Here is a 24227-nt window from a genome sequence, read left to right as displayed (position 1 = left end):
TCCAGAAAAGGCCAGGCACCGGTGGGAGCGGGCTGTGGCCGGGAGGGCACGGAGGGCAGATGAGCTAGGGCTGGCTGTTCTGGGAGGTGCAAAGCAGGGGTCAGTGCCCTTCCAGAAGATGGCTCGCCATCTAGATGTGATTGGATCCAGTTATCTCTGCCCTGACCTTTCTTTGAAGTGAGGAGAAAGGCTGGTGATCACCAAAGCTCTCCTGCTTGTTTTTGGGTTTTGTTTTTGTTTGTTTGTTTGTTTAGGGGTTTTCTTGTTTTTTGGTACTAAGGATTGAAATCAGGGGCACTTTAATACTGAGCTACATCCCCAGCCCTTTATATTTATTTATCATTTTTGTTTTTTTGTTTGTTTGTGGTGCTGGGGATTGAACCTGGGGCTTTGTGCACACTGAGTTACATCCCCAGCCATCTTTTTATTTTTATTTTGAGACAGAGTCTCACCAAGTTGCTAAGGTTGGCCTTGAACTTGTGATCCTCCTACTTCAGCCCTCCAAGTAGATGGGATTTAAGGCATGCACCACCATGCCTTCCTACCTGCTTCTGTGTGATATGTTTGATATTGGGTTGTTTAATTAGAAACCAACTAAATGTCAAACATATTCTTATAGCAGCAGGCAATTCAGCATCACTCACACTTCTATCTCGACCTCTAGGGCTCTGGGACTCCTCTTTTTTACTGAACCTCTTCTCTTCAGGACTACCCCCCTCCCCAAAGAGCAGTAGATGCAACCCAGGTGGATTTCAATCTTAACCTGAAGGACTGGTGTGGGAGAGGAAGAGAGCTGGAACTGGGAATCTAATCTCTCTATATCTTGCCCCCTTTCACTAGAAGGGATCATCTTTCTTTTTTGTCCTTGTATTTTTCTTCTTTTGCCCCCTCCCCGCCATCCTCTGCTTCCTCTCCCTGGGACTCTGGTTCCCTAATTCTTTTCCCTGGCTCCTCTCCACAGTAGGGGTCTTTGGTTTCTCTGCTTTCCTTCAGGTCAGCTGATGGTCTAGCTGCTGGTCTACCAGTAGTAGTCTACTATACTATTCTGTGCCTGGAAGCTTTCATGAGTGAACTCCAGCTCCGCTCTGCCCGCTGTCCAGATTGGTGTTTCAGTTCCCACATGGCTGAGGCTTAGCATTAATACTAACTATCTTTGACATTATGACTAATTCAAGCCATTTATTCTTCTCTGGTCACCTTGAACAGTACCCACCTCTCCTCTGGCATATTCTTGGGTGTATGATGCCAGTATATGGGGATCAATTGCCACCTGCCAATAACAAGGCTCCAAGTGGAAAATGAACATGACTTGGAAACCCACCAGGGGGTTGGTGATGATTATAAAGGTGTGGTGGGCAATGGGTTGGGTGTTGAAGAGACAACGTGAAGAGCAAAGAGCCACAGAGACCCTGGTATGTATGGATGCAAAAGTTCTAGTTAAGGTCACTTGGGGGTGGGGGCTGGGGTTATGGCTCAGCGGTAAAGCCCTGTCTAGCACGTGCGAGGCACTGGGTTCGATCCTCAGCACCACATAAAAATAAATAAATAAATGTACAACTACAACAACAAAAAAGGTCACTTCCTCGGAAAAAAACAGATGCATTATCTTGGCATTATCTTGTCTGGATTACTCTGACCCTCCCTATTTCTCTCCCCACCTCACTCAAAGCTCTGGGGTGGCCTTCCAGATCTCAATCCTACCCTCTTACTCTATTCCTATGCCTCTAGGGGAGAGGAACAATGTCTCCCTGCCAATTAGAGACTCCCAAAATAGCACAGCAATTTGATCTGGAGATCTGGGGGAATTGTCAAGGATCATGAGTGACCTCCCCTCTTCACTGTTGTCCAAGTTCCCTGAATACCAGGAATCAAAAGATGAAACTCAACCAGTAGAGTTGGATCTGTATCCAACATAGTCTAGGGGAGAGCATGGAGGGAACTGAAGGGTAACTAGGCCCCTCAGGATGAATACTGCCATTATAGAATTGCCAAAGTGTTCTTCTCTATGTTCTCCCCTCCCCTGTCCCTGCATTTTTTTTTTATGTTTATTTTTCAGTTCTCGGCAGAACTCCAGCCACATCTCCAGCCCCTGTCCCTGCATTTTTATTTTATTTTATTTTATTTATTTTTTTTTTAAGAGAGAGAGGGAATTTTAATATTTTTCAGTTCTCGGCGGACACAACATCTTTGTTGGTATGTGGTGCTGAGGATCGAACCGGGCGCACGCATGCCAGGCGAGCGCGCTACCGCTTGAGCCACATCCCCAGCCCCCTGCATTTTTAAATCACCCAGAAAGAGTGGAAAGTTTCAGGGTCAGGGAGAGCCTTTCCCCTCCCCCACTTTCCATTGTCTAAAATCAGCCTCAGCTGTTCCCCCTTGCTTTTTTTTTTTTTTTTTGGTGGTTGTTGTTGGTGATGATGTCAGTCCATCAAAGTGTCTCACCCTGTGTTCCCCCGGAGAATACTGATGGGGGTGGAGGGAGTTGGAAAGACCATATTGGGAATAAGAGGTGGAGCCCTAAGCAGAGATAAAGGCTCAAGTCTGGGGACCCCTGGTTGCTCCTCCTTTCTTGTCCTAGTCTCTAGTTCTCCATTGTTCACAGGTAATCCCACTAACAGCCACTGCTCATGATGGAGGCCATCAAGAAAAAAATGCAGATGCTGAAGTTGGACAAGGAGAATGCTCTGGACCGGGCAGAGCAGGCTGAAGCGGAGCAGAAGCAGGCCGAGGAAAGGAGTAAGCAGGTAGGCACAGCACTGGGCCATCTCACCTGCCGGGGAACCGGGGAACCGGAGGGGGAGAGGGAAGGGGGTTCATGGGAAAGGCAGTGACCAATGAGCCACCTCACCTGCTGGGGAAGGAGGGAGAGAGGGAAGGAGGGAGAGAGGGAAGGAGGGAGAGAGGGAGGGATGGAGAGAGGGAAGGAGGGAGAGAGGGAAGGAGGGAGAGAGGGAGGGAGGGAGAGAGGGAAGGAGGGAGAGAGGGAAGGAGGGAGAGAGGGAGGGAGGGAGAGAGGGAGGGAGGGGGAGAGGGAAGGAGGGGGAGAGGGAAGGGGTTTCATGGGGAAGGCAGTGACCACTGGTGCCAGCTCCTTCTTTGGCGGGAGGGACTCCCCAGCCTCAATGGACAGTAGAGGATATCTAGGGTCCTCGTATGCCTGTGTAACTGTGGCAAAGTCAGTGGCCTCTTTGGTGCCACAGTGTGACTGCTGGATTAGTGGACCACATTTTGGAAGAACCTCTGACTTCTAGAGGAAAAGGTAAGAGTTTAACATGAACCACCTCTTTTCTCTTAAATAGTGTCACAGGTATCTTTCTATGCTCTTGGATATTTACCATCTAAGGGTCTTGGATGAAAACCCAGGATGGTTTGTTGATCTTAGGATCAGAGACTTTAGGGTCCCAGATCAAGCCACAACATTACTCCTGGAGCAGTGGGATGAAAGTGGTTGGAGAGAAAATGTGTCTGTCTTTGGGGAGGGTAACACGGAGGCTGGACTCAGGGTCTATCAGAGTCCGAGTCTGCATGATCATGCATGATCCAGATCTCAATCCTACCCTCTTTGTGTGTGCCTCTCTGGACTCCTGTAGCTGGAGGATGAATTAGCAGCTATGCAGAAGAAGCTGAAAGGGACAGAGGATGAGCTGGACAAGTATTCTGAAGCCTTAAAGGATGCCCAGGAGAAGCTGGAGCTAGCAGAGAAGAAAGCAGCTGATGTGAGTATGAGAGAGATGGAGGATGTGTTTCATCTACACACAGACATCTTCATATTAATATATTCCAACACACTCTGATGTATACATACTTGTGGGCTCATGGAACATAGACATATATACCTATACACATTTTTGCATTTAATCACATGCCAGTAAATCCTCATAATGGCATATATTTTCTTTCTCAAAGACATGTTGGGGTTGGGGATGTAGCTCAGTGGTAGAGTACTTGCCCAGCACACATGAGAAAATAGGTTGAAAGAAAAAAAAAAAGAAAGAAAGAAAGAAAGAAAGGCCCAGTGCAGTGGTGCATGCCTGTAATCCCAGCAACTTGGGAAGCTAAAGCAAGAGGATTGCAAGTTCAAGGCCAGTCTGGGCAACTTACCAAGACACCCTGTCTTGCAATAAAATATAAAAAGGGTTGAGGATGTGGCTCAGTGGTTAAATACCCTGGGTTCAATCCCCTGTCCAAGGAAAGAAAGAGAGAGAGATAGAGATAGATAGATAGATAGATAGAGAGAGAGAGAGAGAGAGAGAGAGAAAGACATTCATGTAGATGTCTCATTTTTATTTTACCTACCCCCAGCTGGGGAATTTAATTATCTTTTCCAGGACTTGGACAAAGGGATTGGACTCCCAGTCCAGACTGCTATCATGTATCCTACCTCCTACCCCATGCCACATTCTTAGCTTTTGTGTACAAGGCTAGGCATGTAGATATGTGTATTAATAGAGAAACTCTCATATCTCAACTGCCCAACAAAGCCGGCTTGGATTTCACAATGGGAAATGGAGGTCACATTGACCCTGGCCCTATATGGGTCTATTCATCTTGGCCAATGTGGACACCTGCCCTTATGCCTCAGATACCATAGGAAGTACTGCTCATAGGGCAATTCAGAGGTCCCTAGAGTGGACTTTAATAGAAACTAAGGAATGTTAGGAGGTAAAGTTATCACCACCAGACCTTACTCTGTTCTTGATTAAATTATTGTTTCTGTAGGGCTGATTGTTCACATTTGAAAAGGAAGTAAATTACCTTTTTTTTTTAACCACTTCATATTATCCTGTAACCACCTATTTTCTTTCATCTTCAATTTTGAAGTTTGCTGCAAAGATAATAGACCAGATAGGATTTTTTTTGGAAGAAAACTACCATAGAAATATTTTTTTGGGGAACTGGGGATTGAACCCAAAACCTTCCACCTGGGCTATAAACCCAGCCCACAGGAATTATCTCCCTACCACCTGTGGTACTGGGGATTGAACCTAGTGGTACAGGGGCATTCTACCACTGAGCTACATTCCCAGCCCTTTTATTTATTTTGGTCTCATTAAATTGCTATACCTGGCCTCAGTCTCTGAAGTTGCTGGGATTATAGGTGTGTGCCACCATGTCCAGCTCTTTGTAAAAGAGAATTCTCTCTTCTTGGAATACTGCAAACAAACAAGCAAGCAAACAAAACCCCACAGGTTACCCCCAGGGTGAGTGATAGACGGCTTGTTGGAGTTGCCAAGCTTAGGTCCCAGGTATGAATGGATGAATCTCTCTGGTTCTAGTATATGGACAAGAGGATAGATGTTTTCACAAACTAGCACAATGTCAGGTTAGCATAGTTTTGTGAGATGCTAGAAAACAACTCCCCAGGGAGGTCCTTAAGCTAAAATATTTGCAGGCTCGAGGAGGTGTGTTCCACAAGCAAGAAAAAGAAGTCTAATATCAGATCTTGGAAGAGGGAAAGTGATGGAGGCTATAGATAATAAATCTATCACCGGGAAGATAAAGGAATTTCTTGGGGCTGAATTCTGTCTGTTGAATTGTTTATTTATTTTATTTATTTATTTTGATACTTGCGATTGAACACAGGGGTGCTTTACCACTGAGCTACATCCCCAATCCTTTAACTTTTTTTTTTCTTTTTGAGATAGTGTCTTGCAAAGTGGCCAAGGCTGGCCTCAAACTTGAGATCCTCTTGCCTCAATCTCCAGAGTAGCTGGGATTACAGTTGTGCATTGGCACACCCAGTTTGTCTTAAAATGTTTTATACAACCGGGCATGGTGGTGTACACCTGTAATCCCAGCAGCTCAGAAGGCTGAGGCAGGAGAATCACAAGTTCAAAACTAGTCTCAGCAACTTAGGGAGGCTCTAAGCAATTTAGTGTCTCAAAATAAAAAATAATAACAGCTAGGGATGTGGCTCAGTGATTGAGCACCCCGGGTTCAATTCCTGATACCCAAAAAAAAAAAAAAAGTCAAAAAAAGGAAAGCAAGTTATTGTTTATAGGAATTGGAAAAGTACCAAATAAGGAAGAGTAGCAAGGTTTAAAAAGAGAGTAAGGGCCAGGCATGGTGACACATGCCTGTAATCTCAGCAACTCAGGAGGCTGAGACAGGAGGAATGCAAGTTCAAAGCCAGCTTCAGCAACTTTGAGGCGCTACACAATTCAGTGAGACCCTATCTCTAAATTAAAAAAAAAAAAAAAATTAGGACTGGGGATGTGACTCAGTGGTTGAGTGCCCCTGAGTTCAATCCCTGGTACCAAAAAAAAAAAAAAAAAAAAAAAGAGAGAGAGAGAGAGAGAGAGAGAGAGAGAGAGAGCGCGCGCGCAAGGGTCAGCATCATCTGCAGCATAATATATATACATCTTCGTGGGAAGGGTGCTTTGTCCAATACAAAGGAAGCTCTGTTCTTCTGATTAATAAATAAGTAAACAGGACATATTACCTTGTTGTAGGTGGACAGGGAGGAGAGGGATGAGGAAGTGAATAGCTAGCTGCATGTTTACACAGGCAGAACTGGTTATCTGAGAAGCCTTTGTGAAAGTCTAGGATTTGCTAGGACTGCTTGAACAAAGAAAGGCAAGGATGTGGCAAAGGTCAATCCAAACTTTATTTTTTGTACTTCTCCAAGATTGTCTAATATTGTTTTAAAAATTGTGGCAAAATATAAATACATAAAATTTGCCACTTTAACCATCTTTTAAGTACACAGCGACACTACATATATATTTATACTGTTGTGCAACCATGCCTAAGGCCCTCTTCATCTGAGATGAAATCAGAAGATGTTTAGGGAGAAACGGGTAAGAGGAGTACAATGGTTAGGACAGAGTCATAACATCCTTTTTTAGGACTAGGCATTGGGAGAGATGGGGGAAGAAGGAACAGACTGGACATATAAACTTGTTGATATGTTATATTGTTTGTCACCAGGAAAACAATAGCACTGGGCCCCTTGCTGCCTATCCATCATGTTCCTAAAGGCTATCAGGAGTCAGCCCATCTGTTTCCCTGGATCAAGAGGAGATTATCTGTTCAAGTCCACCAGCATCAGGAATGCAGTGGCGCTCTCAACACCCCTTTGGGTTGTCTAGGACAAGGGCTTCAGCTTCTTCACTGGGGCCCAGAGAGGTGCAATAGTGCCCCCTGCTGATCAGTGTCCAGATAAGAAAATCTCACTTCCACCCACCTTGGGATGAGATTTCTTTAAAGCCAGCTGGAAAAATTAGGCCATCAAGTGTCTGCTCTTCCTTTGCAGTTACTGTGGGAGAAATCAAAGTACCCTACCAAGAAAATTTATTGTTGGTCCAAGTTTTTTTCTTCTGAATAAGGTCATTATTTAGTATTTCAAAAAGAGAGAGGAAGGCAGATTCTCTGGAGGGGGCATCCTTGGAATCAGACCCAGATATTACACAACAATTGTCTTTCCAATTTAAGGGTTAAGATTCTTGATTCTAAGTCCTATTCTGTATGCTAATTCTGTAGGGGAAAAGAGCTGCACCAGAGGAGAAATTTATCATTATTACTTACTGAGAAGAATGAAGGAATACAAAGAAATAGAGGGGAAAATAAAATTTTCAAGTCTGGCTGGGCTGGGGATATAACTCAGTGATAAAGCATTTGTCTAGTGTGTGAAGACTCTGGTTTTGATTCCCAGTTCCAGCAAGGGAAGAAAAATATACCTCAAGTCTCTCTCTTTTTTTCCTACCTTTTTTCTTTTGGTATTGGAGGTTAAACCCAGGGGCACTTACCACTGAACCACATCCCCAGCCCTATTTTGTATTTTATTTAGAGACAGGGTGTCACTGGGTTGCTTAGTTCCCCCCAAGTTGCTGAGGCTGGCTTTGAACTCTCGATCCTCCTGTTTTAGGTCTCCTAAGCTGCTGGGATTTCAGGCATGTGCCACCAATCCTGGTTTCCCCATCCCTTTTTAGCTTCTTTGAGACTGGTTTCTCTAAGTTGCCCAGGCTGCCCTCAAACTTGTGATCCTCCTGCCTCAACCTCCCCGTTGCTGGGTTTACAATGGTTTGCCATAGAGTCTGTCTCAAGTTTATTATTGTATTTCCAGAAATCCTGCATAGCAGTGCCTGTAGGAGCAGGATCTAGTTCCTTGGGATACCTCATGCAGTAGAGGCAGTGAAATTGGTGAAAGTCATAATAGAATGGAGGTTCGATTCCACAGTAGTTTTCCAGGCACCTCTATCTTGCTGTTGCACAAAGGATCTAGTGACAGGAATCTGCAATAAGAATTCCTTCCTGATAGAATGGGGGCATATCTGCAGAAAGGACTGTAAGTGATCATTAAATTACCAAGTCCTGAGTCATCCCAAAACTTGAAGGGGCTGGTAAGTCAATTAATGGTGTGTATATATATATATATATATATATATATATATATGACTGTAAGTGATCATTAAATTACCAAGTCCTGAGTCATCCCAAAACTTGAAGGGGCTGGTAAGTCAATTAATGGTATATATATATATATATATATATATATATATATATATATATATTTTTTTTTTTTTTTTTTTTTTTTTTTTGCCAGGTAGGGGTAAAGGGGGATATTAGGGATTGAACCCAGGGGTGCTTTACAATTGTTATTTTTTAAATTTTAAGACAGGGTCTCTTTAGGTTGCCCAGGCAGGCCTCAAACTTGGGATCCTCCTGCCTCGTTGCTGGGATTTTACAGGTCTGGGCCATCACGCCCAGGTTAATGGTGCACGCTGACTCTCAAATAGGGGAAACATTGGTATTGTAAACAGAATATTTAAGTTAACAATCGACGCTAAATAGAATGAGGACTTGATCAACTTGTCTGTCTCTTCCACCCCAATAGTTTCCTTCATTGATTTCCAGGAAATGGAGAGAACCTACCTGAGCAAATTTTGGTAGGAAGCTGTAGTGGAAAACTCTTTGAAAGATGAGACCCAGAAAGTCTTTTAGGCTTTTCTTAGAACCTGTCCTGGGATGGGTAGAAGCAGAGACTGTAGGATGTTTCTATTGTGGAGAGGATACAGGGTGCCCTCATGGGTAAGCGGTGGCGAACAGGCATTGCGAGGTCAACTTCGGGAGCGGAGGGGCAACACGACACTTGTAAATGGGCCAACCATTGTGGGCAGCCTGCCTGGCCAGAAAGGCTAGACCACGCAGCGACCCCCAGTTACCATGGTAACCTCTCTCTCTCTCTCTCTCTCTCTCTCTCTCTCTTCCCAACCCCGCCCCTCTTTACTAATCCAGGGGAAGGCCGGCGGGGAGTGGTCGCCCAGGGCGACTGCGAGGCTCCGCCCCCCGCCCCGTCCGGCGCTCCCTCCAGTGGACAGCCTTCCCGCCTGCCTGGCAGAGGGAGGGCGCCGCAGCGGTGGCGTCACATCCGGGCGGGTGGGTGAGTTCCGGTATTTCAGGGCGTAGCAGGCGGAAGTAGGGGTGAGAAGCGGCTGCAGCGCCGAGAGGAGGCAGAAGGCAGATAACGAGAAGCCGCTGGGTGGGCACCATGGCCGGGATCACCACCGTCGAGGCGGTGAAGCGCAAGATCCAGGTTCTGCAGCAGCAAGCGGATGATGCCGAGGAGAGGGCTGAGCGCCTCCAGCGGGAAGTTGAGGGAGAAAGGCGGGCCCGGGAACAGGTACCGAGAGCGAGGCGCACGAGGGAGGTCCAGGCACCGGCGCAGCCGGGACCCCGCATAGGGCGCCTTTGGCTGTGATGCGCGGTCCTTTGCGGGCCAAGGAGGCCCGGAAATGAAGTTGAGCCCGGAGGATGGGTGGAGCTCAGCTCCGACGGGACAGCCAGCGAGCCAGCGGGGAATGGAGCGCTCCGGCGCGCAGGCTTGACCTTTGAAGGAACCGAGCCTCGCGGGGCCCCGGGAGTGGTTTTTCCTCCTTGCAGCTCATTCATTCTGTCCCTCGCCGTCGGGCGCGGCCGGGGGAGGGGCTCAGCGGCCTCTCCCTCCCCCACTTCCCCGTGAAGGGTGGGGGGACTTTGGTCTCTCTTGAGGTTTCCGGCCCAAGGAGTAAGAGGGAGTGGGCGCTCCTCTGGTCCGGGAGGGCTGGGCCTAACCTCCCGTGAAAGGGTGCGGGCTGGGGGTGGGAACCGCCGGAAAGCCCTCTGCTCGGCCTGCTGGCTGCTTTTCCGCTCCCCCTCCTACTCAGGAAATGAGGCAGCAGTCGGCTCGGAGGAAGCGCAGTGCCCTCCCTCGCTGGAGGAGCTTGAGGCCACTGCACCGCCTCCCATCCTGTGGCCTAGGGCCCTTTCCTCTTAACGGGACCTCCACACACATTTGTCATGAAGCGGGAGGGAAATGATGGTATTTCTCTCCCTACATCAGTGTGCAAGTGTAGCGTCCAGCCAACTTCCCTGGCCCTACCCATAAAGACCTGAAAGGCAGGAACGTCTGCTAGATTGAGACCTTCGCTGCTGAATTTGATCAGTGCAGGCTGAACTAGTTAAGAACATTTCTTCCAAGAAGAACTGATAAGGGAGTGTATGGCAGCGAATCAGAGGTCCGTGCCAATCTCAAGGTAGTTCTGATTGAGCTGGGCGATGTGGTGGATGCAGACAGAATAGTTGCTACTTTCCGAATTGTCCATACAGTCTTTTTTTTTTTTTTTTAAAGTTCAATATTTGTTCAGCTGGAAGTTAGAACATAAAGTGCTGGTGGAATGAATGGTGATTCTTGAGTTTTCCTTTTAGAAGTGGTTGACTAGTTTTAGTAAGCCATAATATTTTCCAAGATCTAGGGTGCAGTCTAGTGGGTGAAGCTGATCTCTTGAATCTTTGATTTCAGAGGATGAGCCTAAAGTAACTGTTGCTAATAATGTGAAGACCTGATGAAAGAACTCTTGTGGTTTCTTGATATTCTTTTGTTCTTCCTCTTGATAGGTTCTTTTTTTTTTTTTTTTTCTTCATGCCCCAGTGGAAGTGACTGAGAATTTGTTTTTGGGGGGAGAAGTGAAATTTGGACAGGGGTGGGAAAGGGAAGTTATAGCTGTGCTCCAAGTTGATACTTGTATTTTATAATAGTATGGAGATGCTGCAGCTTGTTTTCCTCAGTTACCTTTTTCTAGGTGTATTTTTCCTCTGTTCAGTATACCGGTACCTTCTAATTTTCAATTCAAGTGAGATGGACTGGCTGAGTGACTCAAACAAATGACACTTTCTCATCTCTTTTGCTCTGGAGACCAGATAGCCTTAAAGGGGAAGACAGAGTATGGAGGATGTTGAGCTGCAGCATCTTAGGCTCATCATTTAAATATGAGCACTCTAAGAATAATTTTGGGTAGATGACGTTGTGTGTCCCAAGATTTGGTAATTTCCTTGCAGGAAAATTTGGCTTTTTTTCCCCCCTTTCCTTGGTGATTCTGGGGTGAAAAGCAACAGAGTGAGCAGTTTCTTAAGTAGCTTCCTCCCTCACTCAGCCTACCAAATTTGCATAGTGAGCTGAGGTCTAGTGAGGAAGTTTTCAAAATGGGGAAGTGGGGAAGTAGGGTGATAGTTAAATATTGATGAAACCAGTATCTACTCTTCCATAGCCTGAGGGAACATAATCTTTTGGCTTTCTGCTCTAGTGAACTTTAAACTCTCCTGAGGTAAAATGATGGTAGGAAGGGAAAGGGATGCCTGAACCACCTGTTATTCTACTTGTTTTTTCATCCCATGCTGGGAATTGAATCCAAGGCCTCCTGTGTGCTAGGCAAGCTCTTTACCACTAAGCTTTATTCCCAGCCCTGTTATTCTCTTAAGGGCATTCTGGAATGTGGGTTTTGCGGGTTCCTCCCTCTAGAGCTGGAAGCTCAGCACTCCCTGATGATATCTCAGGCTGTTGGTGGGACTGTCAATTTTTTTTTAGTTACTTTGTATGAATACCCAGCAGCCCATGTTGTGAAGCTGGATGAGATCAAAGCTGAGACACTGGAGTTGTTCTGAAAAGATGTGTCTTTTCTGGTCTCAAACTGGAGACAGACCTTTTTAAACGTAGCACCTTCTCAAATCCACTTTTAGTTTTGAGTTTCCTTTGTATTTCTGGCAGTATAAAATTTAAATGCAGGTCGTCTTCTTAACCTGATTTGTGGTGGTAAAAATGTTACATATGTAACATTGTAACCTTTTCCTCCTTTCCATAGGGGGTCTTTTTGATTTTTCTTGAACTCTGAACTCATGAGCTCAAGTGATCTCTTTTTTTTTTTTTTTTTAAAGGGAGAATGGGATGAAATAGTGTTTTAAGCTTGTGAACAATTTTATTTTATTTTTATTTTTTAAAGAGAGAGTGAGAGAGGAGAGAGAATTTTCAATATTTATTTTTTAGTTCTCGGCGGACACAACATCTTTGTTGGTATGTGGTGCTGAGGATCGAACCTGGGTCGCACGCATACCAGGCGAGCGCGCTGAGCGCTTGAGCCACATCCCCAGCCCCAGCTCAAGTGATCTTCCTGCCTGAGCCTCCCAAATGGCTGGGGCTAGGAGAATGAACTCTACACTGAGCTACAGTCCTAGCCCTCACCTTATCTTTTTAAAATAGCCCCCCTCCCCTTTTTGTCCTGGCCTGAAATTTCAGGAATTTTGTTGAGGGGAGTGAGCGAGCCTTTGAACAGCTGTTTTGATTCTGGCTTTAATCCCCAATTGCTAGTCTCTGGAGAGGGTTAGAATGTTTGTGTGTGGTGATTCTCTCCGTTTGTGGGGTCTGGTGGGTAGCACCTTCCTTTGGTTTAGATTTGCTTTCCTGCTGCTTACCATTCTCTGCCCCCATACCAGAGCACACTCATAGGGGAGAAGCAAATAGCCCTTTGCTCTGAGTGCCTCCATTTAGGCTCCACCTTTGTTTACTTTGGGACCAGCAAACAGTTCTATTCCCTTGCTCCCAACATGCCTCCCTCCCGCTTGATAAATTTAAATTCCCCCAAGGACATGATATCTAGCTCCCTGGTAGATCTTTTTGTGAACACAATGAGTTCCAGCAGTCCCTTACAGGCACAGGGCTCAAGCTTAACTTTCCTAGTACTCTCTTTTCCTTTTAATTCCATCTGTGGCTTTTATCTGAGAAACTCCAGTGTGGCAGAGTGCCAGATTTAGGCAAATCCCCTTCTGTCCTTGGCCCTGTTCTGCCTCTGAGAACCAGTGCGCTGTCAGTTTCTTGCCTTTGGGAGTGTGGTTTACTTTGGGACTTTCTCTGGAGTGGAGGATGGTAGCATTTAAACCAAACTTTTGGCATAGCTGGAGCTGCTGTCAGCCATCTTCTAATGTGACCAAATTCCTGTTGGCTTCCACTTCAACCGCCACCCCTGAGATCTTTGCCTCCTGGGCCCTGAAGCATCCTTTTATTACTTGAAGGGAAGGACCTCAGACTATATCTTCCAAGCTGGGCCAGAGGGGGGTAGACTGAAAGGCCAAGACCATATCTGGGTGAGCATGCTAAAACCTAGGCTTACTAGAAACACACAAAATTTAATGTTTCCCAGGGCCAGTGTGGTTTGCAAAAGGTAGTACTTTCTTTTTTGTTGACCTGAAAGGGAGAGGCCTTGTGCATAGGCTCTGGCTTGAAGGGAAAGAAAGTCAGGTTGTCTTCCTTATTTCTTTAAAAAGAGTATCAGATCTCAATTCTGCTGATTCTCTATGGGAGAAGGGGGAAAAACAGTGATGACCTGGAGCCCCAACCTTTGGGATCTCTGAAGACTTCATAGGGACTCCCATCTTGGATTCTGCTTTTGATAGTCTTGTGTGCGCATGCTCTTGTAAGGGAACCAAGAGGCGTTTTCTCCTCCCTTTTCAGCCTTATGAAGAATTCTATTGTAAATGCTGATTTGTGGGAGAAACTGCCTGAGCCAGCTTGTTGTCATGGAAACTACAACCCTGCCCCCATAGCTTGTTATCTTCTACTCCAATTTGGGTAACTACTGATCTGGTGGGGACTTGCATTTTATGAGCTTCCTCCCAAGTCTAGTTCCATATTTTGTGTTTTCATTTTAGGTGTCTGAAAGGGGGTAAATAATTGTATTGTACTGCAGTATCTTTCAGTTCCTGCCTGATAGCCTGTATCTTGACTGATTGGCCTTGTTGGTCTGGGAAGAGAAATCTGTATTGTCCTAGGGGACATATGTTTTCCTGGAAGAGACAGAACCAGAGAATACTTGTCTTTGTGGTGTCTTGAATAGTATGGTTAGAGACACAAATGGTTTCTTAGTAGTTTCAGCTTATGTAGACTTGTCAGTTTTTTTCCCTGTAGTCTGGTGGTTAGATTTTTGCCCCAACTCCCTGCCCCCCTTCTCTGGCCCTTGAACCTCCTATGTTTGTATGTGGAAATTTTCGTACCAGTCCTGGTTGTTACCAGGAGTCTTTTGGGCTATATCCTTCCCCATAGGACTGGTGGCCCAGATTTCTAAGCTGCTGCCACCCTGCCTACTAGGAGGAAATCAGGGTAATAGAATTCAGGCAGTCTGAGCTGTGGAGGAGAGATCATGTTTACCAGGCACTTGGATAAGCATCTGAACTGGGTGGTTTGCAGGGCAGATTAAATTCTTGCATACTTAAAGCAATCACAGGAAGGAGACTTTTTCTACCTTTAGAATCTGTCCACAGTGCAGGCAGCCTCCCTCCTTCCTTGTTTCTCATTCCATAGCCAGACCTTTTTTTTTTTTTTTTTTTTTTAATATTTATTTTTTAGTTGTAGTTGGACACAATACCTTTATTTTATTTTTATTTTTATGTGGTGCTAAGGATCGAACCCCAGGGCCTTGCACATGCTAGGCGAGTGCTCTATCACTGAGCCACAACCCCAGCTCCCCATAGCCAGACCTTACATTTACTCACTCAAGCTTGGAAGTCAGTTACAGGGTTGATATAAACTGTATTGGAAAATGAAGGTAAGGGGATGACTAAAGAAATCGAAAGGATTCAGGAATTTGGAGGCAGGAGTGGTGGAATGTTTACTTGTGGGTTTTTGTTGTTATTGTTTCGTTTTTGTCACCAAAGCAGATACTTTTAGCCAGAAACAGCTCTTCCTAGGCAACTCAAGGGGTTGAGGAGGCACATTGAAGGCATGGAGGAAGGTATCCCAGTGTTCCATTCTTTTGCTTTCCACTGGAAGGCTAGTCTGGTGAACATTCTCTTGCTTGTTTACTTCCTGGTATTTTAGGGTAAGGAAATCAGAGGGTTAACAACTCAAGTTAAGCAATAAATTAATGGATAATCCAAGGTTTTCTCTTTAAGAGCCTTGCTCATTTTCTGTTTTATGAGACATTTACAAGAAAGTTGCTGAGTGAGACGTACCTCCCAGTCAGAATTCAGGTAGAAAGAACCTTTTCGGGCTACCTTTTCTCACCCCAACGTGTTAGGAATTTGAACTAAGTCCAAGAGAAGATGGGGTACTGTCACTGATCTGGGCAAGGAACTGAGGGTTTTTTTGTTTTTTTAAATTTTATTTTGAGACAGGGTCTTGTTAAGTTACTGAAGGTCTTAATAAATTACCCATATGGGCCTTGAACTTATGATACTCCTGCATTAGTCTCCCAAGTTGCTGGGATTATAGGCACGCACCCCCATGCCTGGCAAGGAACTGAGGTTTTTAAACACTCCTCCTGTGGAACATATGGGAGTTCGTTGGTGGGAAAGGGAGGAAGATACATATATATATCTTCCTCCTGTCTGTTAGATCTTTTAGCATCTGAGCTAAGACAGGTTCTACCCTAGAATCTTGCCTCTTCATGGTAGTCAGCCCCAATCTTACTGTCTTAGTTAGTTCTTTTCATCCATTAATTTATTGCTTAACTTTTCCATTCTTTCATTCAAATGCAGGCTGAGGCTGAGGTAGCCTCCTTGAACCGAAGGATCCAACTGGTTGAAGAGGAGCTGGACCGTGCTCAGGAGCGCCTTGCTACTGCCCTGCAAAAGCTGGAGGAAGCAGAAAAAGCTGCTGATGAGAGTGAGAGGTGTGTGAGGGAGTCTGAGAGAATATGGATTTCAGGCGCACTTCATAGGCTGGTGATGTAGCTCAGGGACGGAGCACTTGCCCTGCATGCACAAGGCCTTGACAAAACAAAAACAAAAACAGAGCAAAAAACAAACAAGTACATAATGACTCTGAACAGAATTTCCCTAGAGACTTGTGTTTTGGTTTTGTTTCTTTGTGGTGCTAAGGATTTAACCCAGGGCCTCACACAGGCTCTACCATTGTTTTTTTTTTTTTTTTTTTTTTTTGTATTAGGGATCTAGCGCAGGGGTGCTTAATCACTGAATCACATGTTTAGTTCTTTTTATTTTGAGGTGGGGTCTTGCTAAATTGCTGAGGACCTCGCTAAATTGCTGAGGATGGCCTCGAACTTGCAATCCTCCTGCCTCAGCCCTGAGTTGCTGGGATTGCAAGTATGTGGTATCACTTCATTTTTTAGTTCTCGGCGGACACAACATCTTTGTTTGTATGTGGTGCTGAGGATCGAACCCGGGCCGCACGCATGCCAGGCGAGCGTGCTACCGCTTGAGCCACATCCCCAGCCCCAAGCCAGACCTCTTTTTAAAAACGCTAACCTTGGGGCTGGGGATGTGGCTCAAGCGGTAGCGCGCTCGCCTGGCATGCGGGCGGCGCGGGTTCGATTCTCAGCACCACATACAAACAAAGATGTTGGGTCGGCCGATAACTAAAAAATAAATATTAAAATTCTCTCTCTTAAAAAAAAAAAATAAAACGCTAACCTCTAGGGCTGGGGTTGTGGCTCAGCGGTACAGCGCTTGCCTAGCACGTGCGAGGCCCTGGGTTCGATCATCAGCACCATATAAAAATAAATAAATAAAATAAAGATATTGTGTCCAACTTCAACTAAAAAATAAATATTAAAAAAGATAACCTATATTATAATTTTCTTTCCTTCTGTTTTGCACATTCTTTCTGTTTTTTTGTACCAGAACTGGTGTAAAAATTTCCACATATAAGTCAGTGCTGATGCATATATATTTGTGCTTCCCTTGCATTCCCTTTTCCCAGACATGACATATCATGACCATGGTGGTGTTTTTTCATGTTTTTGGGAATTTTTTTCTTTTTATACAGTAAGGGTTACCTAGACTTCTGACCCATTTGTAATGTTCCCCCCTATATACTGACCTAACACTCCTTAAAAGGGAGTCACCATGTGGCTTCCACTTTGTGGATCATACACTTCCATTTGTGAGATTAGTCCCCTTTAATATAGGCTCTCAAAGTCAAGTCTCAAACCATCAGCATGAACAACATCTAGGCACTTGGTAGAAATTAAAATTCTCAGTTCCTCCCTGAGTTACTAAATGAAAAACTCTAGAGGCAGAGCCTAGTAATCCACTAAAGCTTCTCATCCTGGATGTACTATTAGAATCGAGGGGGTGCATAGAAGGGGATGCTTGGATCCCACCTCGTTTCAGTTGGTATTAATTGGGAGAGAGGTCCAGGCACTGCTGTTTTAAAAATGCCTCAGTAATTTTAATGTGTGACTAAGGTCAAGAGGGGCACATAACAACTTGCATGGTATTGAACTAAGGCTTTTCAGAATTAAAAGTGCCCTTTTAGGAAAATTAACACTGTAGCTGTGCAAAGGAACAAGCTATGTGGGTACCATTTCCATATGGTGGAAAGGATAGTGTAGTATGTGATTCTTTTGGGGAAGTTGGGGTGGAGTTTTTTGCATGTATCTATGTGAAACAGGGATTGAGGAAGGGCTTACCTCTGAGCAGGACTAGAAATGAGAAGGGAGACAGTTTTGACTTTATGCCCTTAGCCTATACACTTAAGTATTTAATTTCTTACCAAGTGTCTATTATTTTTATAAGAAATGGGAAAGGAGAGAAAGAAAGAATGAAAGAAGGAAGCAAATTCAGGTGTGCAAGTAGTGCTACAGAATTTCTATTTGAATGACTGAGAGAAATTCGATTTAAAAGGTGCAATTTTGAGTCCATTCTGTGAGTCCCTTGGGATGGAGTATCAGTGCTGCGTTCATCCTTTTTCTGGCAGAGGTATGAAGGTTATTGAAAACCGGGCCCTAAAAGATGAAGAAAAGATGGAACTCCAGGAAATCCAACTCAAAGAAGCTAAGCACATTGCAGAAGAAGCAGATAGGAAGTATGAAGAGGTAGGTCTGTCCTCCTTGATTCAGTGACATCAGGCTTCTGCAAAGAATCAGGAGGGAACTGGTTCCTTCTTTGCTTTCTTGAGCAGTACCTGAATCTGTTCTTATAGGTGGCTCGTAAGTTAGTGATTATTGAAGGAGACTTGGAACGCACAGAGGAACGAGCTGAGCTGGCAGAGTCGTGAGTATCTCACTCCCCAGATCTTGTTGTACTGTTCCATCCCTTCCCTTTTGGCTTGGACACTGATACGTATAAACGAGCATTCTTTCAACCTTGTTAAACAGGGCCTACAGGGTAGAAGTCTTGTATAAGTGCTTTTAGACTCTTGGGCTTCCTCACTGTCTTGACCACCTACCAGGTGACAAATGAGGCTTGCTGATTTCTTCTTGGGAAGATTTACAAATTGAGGGAATATAAAGACTAATAATGGTGAACAGTTAACTGGCGCTGTGGGTCCTTTATATAACTGTGGGTCCTTTCACCTGGGAGGTCTTTCTCCTTGAAGCGTTGAAGTGCCTATACTGACTTAAGAGCTGGTCTCTGTTTTGACCACTTTGCCAATCTGCTGGGCAACTTTCGGGCAGAGGCAGATATTACCTTCTCCCCATCAGTACCTTTCTGGCCTTGTATAACAAAGTCAGTGCTGATGCATATATATTTGTGCTTCCCTTGCATTCCCTTCTCCCAGACATGACATATCATGACCATGGTGGTGTTTTTTCATGTTTTTGTGAATTTTTTTTTTTTCATTTTGCTGCTTGTTTTTTTGCTGTGTTCCTTTTTCACCTTTCTCCCTCCCCACAACCTGGCTTGTGCCATCCCCGTGACTATCACTAACAGCCGTTGCCGAGAGATGGATGAGCAGATCAGACTGATGGACCAGAACCTGAAGTGTCTGAATGCTGCTGAAGAAAAGGTACTAACCATTAAACCCACAGAGAGGTTCCTTGTATGGTGTGGTTTTGTTTTGTTTTGTTTTGTTTTGCAGCTTCCTCCCCTCCACCGGTTGACTTGTTGAGTGCTTTCTCATCTCTTCATGGAATGCTCCATACTTTCCACTTATTTGGCATCTTTCATCCTTTCTTTTCCAGTTATTTCACTGCCTCTCAACAGGGTCTCTCCTTCCTTCGGGTGATTTGGGGGACTGTTGGGGTTGGGCATCCATTCCCACCTCTACCCCAGGTAGTTGTGACTCGTTCCTGACAGTGGTTTCTATCAAGTGTTCTTTCTTTATTAGTATACAGACATTCTGAGCAGGAGGGTCCAGCTGCTCCTGATGTGTTCCATGGTAGAGGGAGGAGGGTTAATGCTTGCTCAGATTACCAAGGAACTTCTCTTTCCCCAGTATGCCTTCCAACTCTCTACATGATAGGTTCAATTCACGTCTGTGTGTCTCTCTCCCTTTTTTTTTTTATTCTCTTCCTCTTCCCCTTTCCTCTCCTGTGGTATTTAAAATGTTCACAGTAAGTGTTCTGAGCTGGAGGAGGAGCTGAAGAATGTCACCAACAACCTCAAGTCTCTTGAGGCTCAGGCGGAGAAGGTAGGGGCTGGTTTGTGAAGGTGACAGGCTTTGGGGCCTGGGCCCAGCCCTGCCCTTGATGAAAGACTGGAGATACCCATTTCTTATAATCCAGATGTCCTCTTCCTCCCCATGATGTCCATCCAGATCCTGGGTTTAATGCAATCTCCTGTGCACTTTGATTGCTTTAGTTAAAATAATGTCATGGTCTTGGGCACCTAGAGTCTTGTGCTCTCAGGCTGGTGCTGCTTTGCTGAAAGGCATGATCAGGGACCCTAATAGACTTTCTTGTAAATAGATAGGGCAACAGAATCAGTTCTAAGACTAATGAGCAATCAAGACAGATTTCTCTTTATTTTCATAGGGGAAGTATTTTAGTCATGTTGACTTAGGGTGTCTTTATTCCTGCTCATTCATCAGTAGGAAGGAAAAACTTTGCATTGATATGAATAAGATCAAAGCTTAACTCTGGTTTAAAAATAAAGGTCCTGGTCTACTCTCAGGGTATCATGGCTATAAAGAAATAGATGGACTTTAAGAACTGGTTGTCTAAAATTGGGCCTTGCTCTTAACTCTTAGGTCATTCAGCATATTAAATACAAGAGGATATTCAATATAAGAATAAATATAGGGGCCTGGGGATGTGGCTCAGTGGTAGGGTTCTTACGTGGCATGCACAAGGCACTGTGTTAAATCCCCAGCACTGCAGAAAAACAAAACAAAAAAAAAAAAAAAGAGAGAGAAAGAATATAATAGGAGTAAATGTCATGGGGGCGGGTATTGTCTGTAGGACTAATTTCTACTCTGAAACTTTTATTCTACTTCTTTACAGTACTCTCAAAAAGAAGACAAATATGAGGAAGAAATAAAGATTCTCACTGATAAACTCAAGGAGGTGAGTTGAGGGATTAATGAAATATATAAGAAATTAATGTATAATAAATTACATAATAATATAATATATAATAATTATATAATAATATATGCTAAATAATAAGTTATATAAGAAATCAATGTAGACTTAGATTGGCTGGTTTAGATTCTGCAAATCCAGTCTGGAGGTAGGAAATGGAAGAAATAGATATCCTTCTCTTTGACTTGTCATCTCACATTCTGGTTGGTTTTTTGTTTTCCCTAGGCAGAGACCCGAGCTGAGTTTGCCGAGAGATCGGTAGCCAAACTGGAAAAGACAATTGATGATTTGGAAGGTATGGAGCCTGGGGGAGGGATTAAAATAAAGACATATAGAGGAGGATTTTGCCCATTGACCATGTACCTTTTTTCTTGTATACCAAGGGGAATTGGTAGTGACATGGCACATATGATGTGCCCCATCCTGTCCACAGTCAAGTGAAGTGCATCAAACCCTAGAATTGGATTTTTGTACTTAATCTTTCCCTTTAATAAGACTACCTAACCAGGTGCTGTGGCACACACCTATAATCCCAGCAATTTGGGAGGCTGAGGCAGGAGGATTGCAAGTTCAAGGCCAGCCTGGGCACCTAAGTGAGACTCTGTCTCAAAATTAAATAAAAAGAAAGGGCCAGGGATGTGGCTCAGTGGCAGTAGAGCACCTCTGGGTTCAGTCTGTAGTAATGAAACAAGAATGCCTAATATTTTGGACTTTGCCTCCTTCCCTTTGAGGAGATTGGTAATATCTGCATTTACTTCTCATTGAGTAATCCTAAATCCTTAGTCGGCAAGTTGAAATGGAAGTCATGATTTCAAAAGGCAGCAAGGATGCATATCACCCCCTGGCCACTTTCAGCAGTACCATTCACCAATCAAGTTGTAGGGTACCTCTCCAAGAGATGAAGCTGTAAAATAACCTTGTCTCAGAACTGACCAGGGGCTTTCTACATACTTCCTGTCCCTGCAATTTGATAACTGCATCCACCATGACAATGGAAAATGTCTTTTGCTTTGAGAACTCTGAGATGTGCTCCCTTGGTATGCTCTTTGTCCTAGGATGTTCTTTAAAATAGTTTGAAGAGGCAACTTGTAGAGCAAAGGGGGCCATGAATAGTGTTCACAGCTGGTAGGCAAAAAAATGTTACTGTGGATGTGTGCATTCTCCCTTTTCTGTTTATTGAATTCAATATTATCACTGGTAGGAATTGGGCTGGTGGGTGGGAGTGGTATCCTCTTGAGTGCCTTTGGTAACAGGACTATGCCCAGGTTCTGAATTCTTGCTACAACTGAACAGAGGCATCAAGAAGTGCATTTGGTCCTAGAAAACAGTGGATCTAAGAATAGCCAGTCGTGGCTGCCAGCATAGACGTTTTCTGGTGTTAGACCCATGGTCGCACTTTTCCTAATTTCTAATGATTCCCTCTCTTCATCTGCTTCTGATATCTTTTACTCTGTCCCCTCATTCCTCCTTGTGGTTCCTGTGCCTGTCCAGATGAGCTCTATGCCCAGAAACTGAAGTACAAGGCCATTAGCGAGGAGCTGGACCACGCCCTCAATGACATGACTTCTATGTAACTATCTGAAAGCAGAGTGGGGCTGGGATCTTGGCTCATGGGTGGGTGGGGGTACAGGCTTTGCATAGCGTGCTTTTGTTTTGTCCTTTGGAAACTAGACTCTCTACTTTTACTTTTGAAACATTGGTGCTGGTTACTTTGTTTGGCAAAAGCTGGGGAGGCATTTAATCTTGGATCGGTGGTAAAACCCTGATATTTTTTATTCTTAGTCTATTTTATAGTGATTTTTCTTAATTGTTTTTCAAATGTTGTCCTCTCAGAAGGGGTTCTACTAAAGGTAGAATCTGTACAACTAAGGAAATAGGGCCTAGAGAGCAAGCCTCTTGATGTGCGCCCTAATGCCAAAGTTCAGGGTAAACATCTGAGATGAGAAAGAGCATTCACCTAGCTGAGTCCCAGAAGCAAGCCAAGCAGTAAACAGCACCAAAAAGAGTTGTTGGGGACTTCATCTGTTTGCTGTGGATCCCTGATCCTTGATGCTAATCTACCTCTTCTTCCTATTAACCCTGAAAAGAAGCCACATTCACAGGCTGTAGTGCCTGGCTCTGTTTTATCATTTCCTGCTGCTGCCTCTTTTTTTCCTCTTCCTTTCTCCCAGATTGTTACCTAGATTGATGCCGGTCCTTCTCACCTAGAGTACCCTTACTTTTTATACAGATGACTACCATCGTTTCTGCTCTGTTCTGGATCTGCCCCTTCCTGGGGAACCCAGCGCCCACTCTCGCTCTGGATTCTATTGGTCAGCCTCGCTGGTCCCCAAGGCATCAGGGTGCAGGGGACACAAAGCAACTTATGTACTCTATTCTACCCCCACCCCAAATTAAAATGCTAAGCTGCTGAAAGCCTCATGCCACCCTGCATTTGTGTCATTGACAAAGCTGCTGCAAAACGTTGGGGGTGTGATGTGGAGAACAGTTATCATAGGCTCCCCCTCCGTTGACTCAGTAGAATCAAAGCCACTTTTGTATCTATTTTTTCCTGACATTTAAGCCTGCCTGATTGGAGTCTGTCAGAGTGGGAGGCTAATAGAGGTTCCCTGGGTTAGGAATTCTAGTGTTCTTGAGCTAAATGAGACCATCTGAATCCTTCACTTCCAAGCTCTTAAATCATCTGCTTAGACTGTTTCCATTCCCTCTTAAGGTTCTCCTCCTTTGACACAGTAAGGTTGAAAGACCATCACACATGCTTTATCCTTTTCTCAGTGGTTCAGAATGCATCCTCAGACACCCAGTGGACCTGTGTACGTTACTACTAAAATTGACTAATTGTATCATCCCTACTCAGAAGAACACACAATGGATTGAATTCTCAACAGCTTTGCATTTTCTTTAAACCTTTCTTACATATTTGAGGCCTGCTAGCATGTGCTAGTGGGATATAAGACAATGGTAAATTATTATTGGAAAGACTAACACAAACAATTATTCATGTTTCAAATAATGTGCATGTGAGGGTAATGATTTATTATATACATAAATCTCAAAATTGTTCCTGGTTCATATCATAGAAATTAAATATCAACATTTCAGTTAACAATTTACACAGCAGAGATAATTCAGTCTGAATAGTGTAGCTACCAGTTGTACTAATCAAGCATTTAAGTATTGTTCATGTAATATTGAAGTTTCTTAACAGAATAGATATTTGAAACTTGTTTTTATTTTAAGTAGATAACGGCCAGGTGGAAAAGTTTTCTCTAGTTTTAAAACTTCAAGTTTCATGTCAAATTTAGTTTTCTGTCAATACCATTTCTTCTGCCGCTAGATTGATTTATCCAGCAGACACATTGGTATTTTCTAGATATAGGGTTAGGGTGAGGACACAAAGATGGAGTCACCATCCCCAGTCTCAGGTTGTTTGAACTCTAGTAATAGAACGAGAAAACACGCATAAAGATGGAGCTCCTTTGTAATGAGTGCCGTAGATAATAAAGTCTGCGGGTGTTCAGAGGTGGGAAGAGATTGATTCCAGTGGGGATGATTTGGTTAGTAAAGACTCATGAAAGAAGGCACACAGTTGATACTGAATAAACATGTTCAAACTTACCTGAGCACTGGGTTTGCTTCTCAGCACCTCATATAAATAGATAGATAGGTCACTATCCACTGACAACTAAAAAAAAAAAAAAATGCCTCTTCATTTTC

At 44.2% G+C, this 24227-nt stretch overlaps 1 protein-coding gene across 8 annotated transcripts in view; it reads left to right on the top strand.

Moving 5' to 3' along the window:
* Positions 1-2543: 2543 nt before the first annotated feature.
* The window catches only part of TPM3 (tropomyosin 3), a 30163-nt gene continuing 8479 nt past the window's right edge, over positions 2544-24227 (top strand). The window contains exons 1-10 of one of the 8 annotated variants that reach the window (XM_081306846.1): positions 2549-2744; positions 3591-3716; positions 15781-15914; positions 17963-18080; positions 18188-18258; positions 19543-19618; positions 20430-20492; positions 20736-20805; positions 22002-22080; positions 22741-22936. In XM_081306846.1, the coding sequence (XP_081162972.1) occupies positions 2628-2744; positions 3591-3716; positions 15781-15914; positions 17963-18080; positions 18188-18258; positions 19543-19618; positions 20430-20492; positions 20736-20805; positions 22002-22080; positions 22741-22744 (858 nt within the window). In that variant the 5' untranslated portion in view covers positions 2549-2627 and the 3' untranslated portion in view covers positions 22745-22936. Of the gene's footprint in view, positions 2745-3133; positions 3260-3590; positions 3717-9411; positions 9623-15780; positions 15915-17962; positions 18081-18187; positions 18259-18918; positions 18995-19542; positions 19619-20429; positions 20493-20735; positions 20806-22001; positions 22081-22740; positions 22937-24227 lie in introns of those variants that run through there. The other 7 variants (XM_081306850.1, XM_081306848.1, XM_081306851.1 and 4 more) reach the window with 7 other exon arrangements.

The sequence above is a fragment of the Spermophilus citellus genome (genome assembly GCF_964194105.1).
Source record: "Spermophilus citellus genome assembly, chromosome: 9".
Taxonomy (NCBI): domain Eukaryota; kingdom Metazoa; phylum Chordata; class Mammalia; order Rodentia; family Sciuridae; genus Spermophilus; species Spermophilus citellus.
The sequence above is the reverse complement of the archived record's forward strand: the minus strand, read 5'-3'. Positions and strand labels throughout refer to the sequence as shown.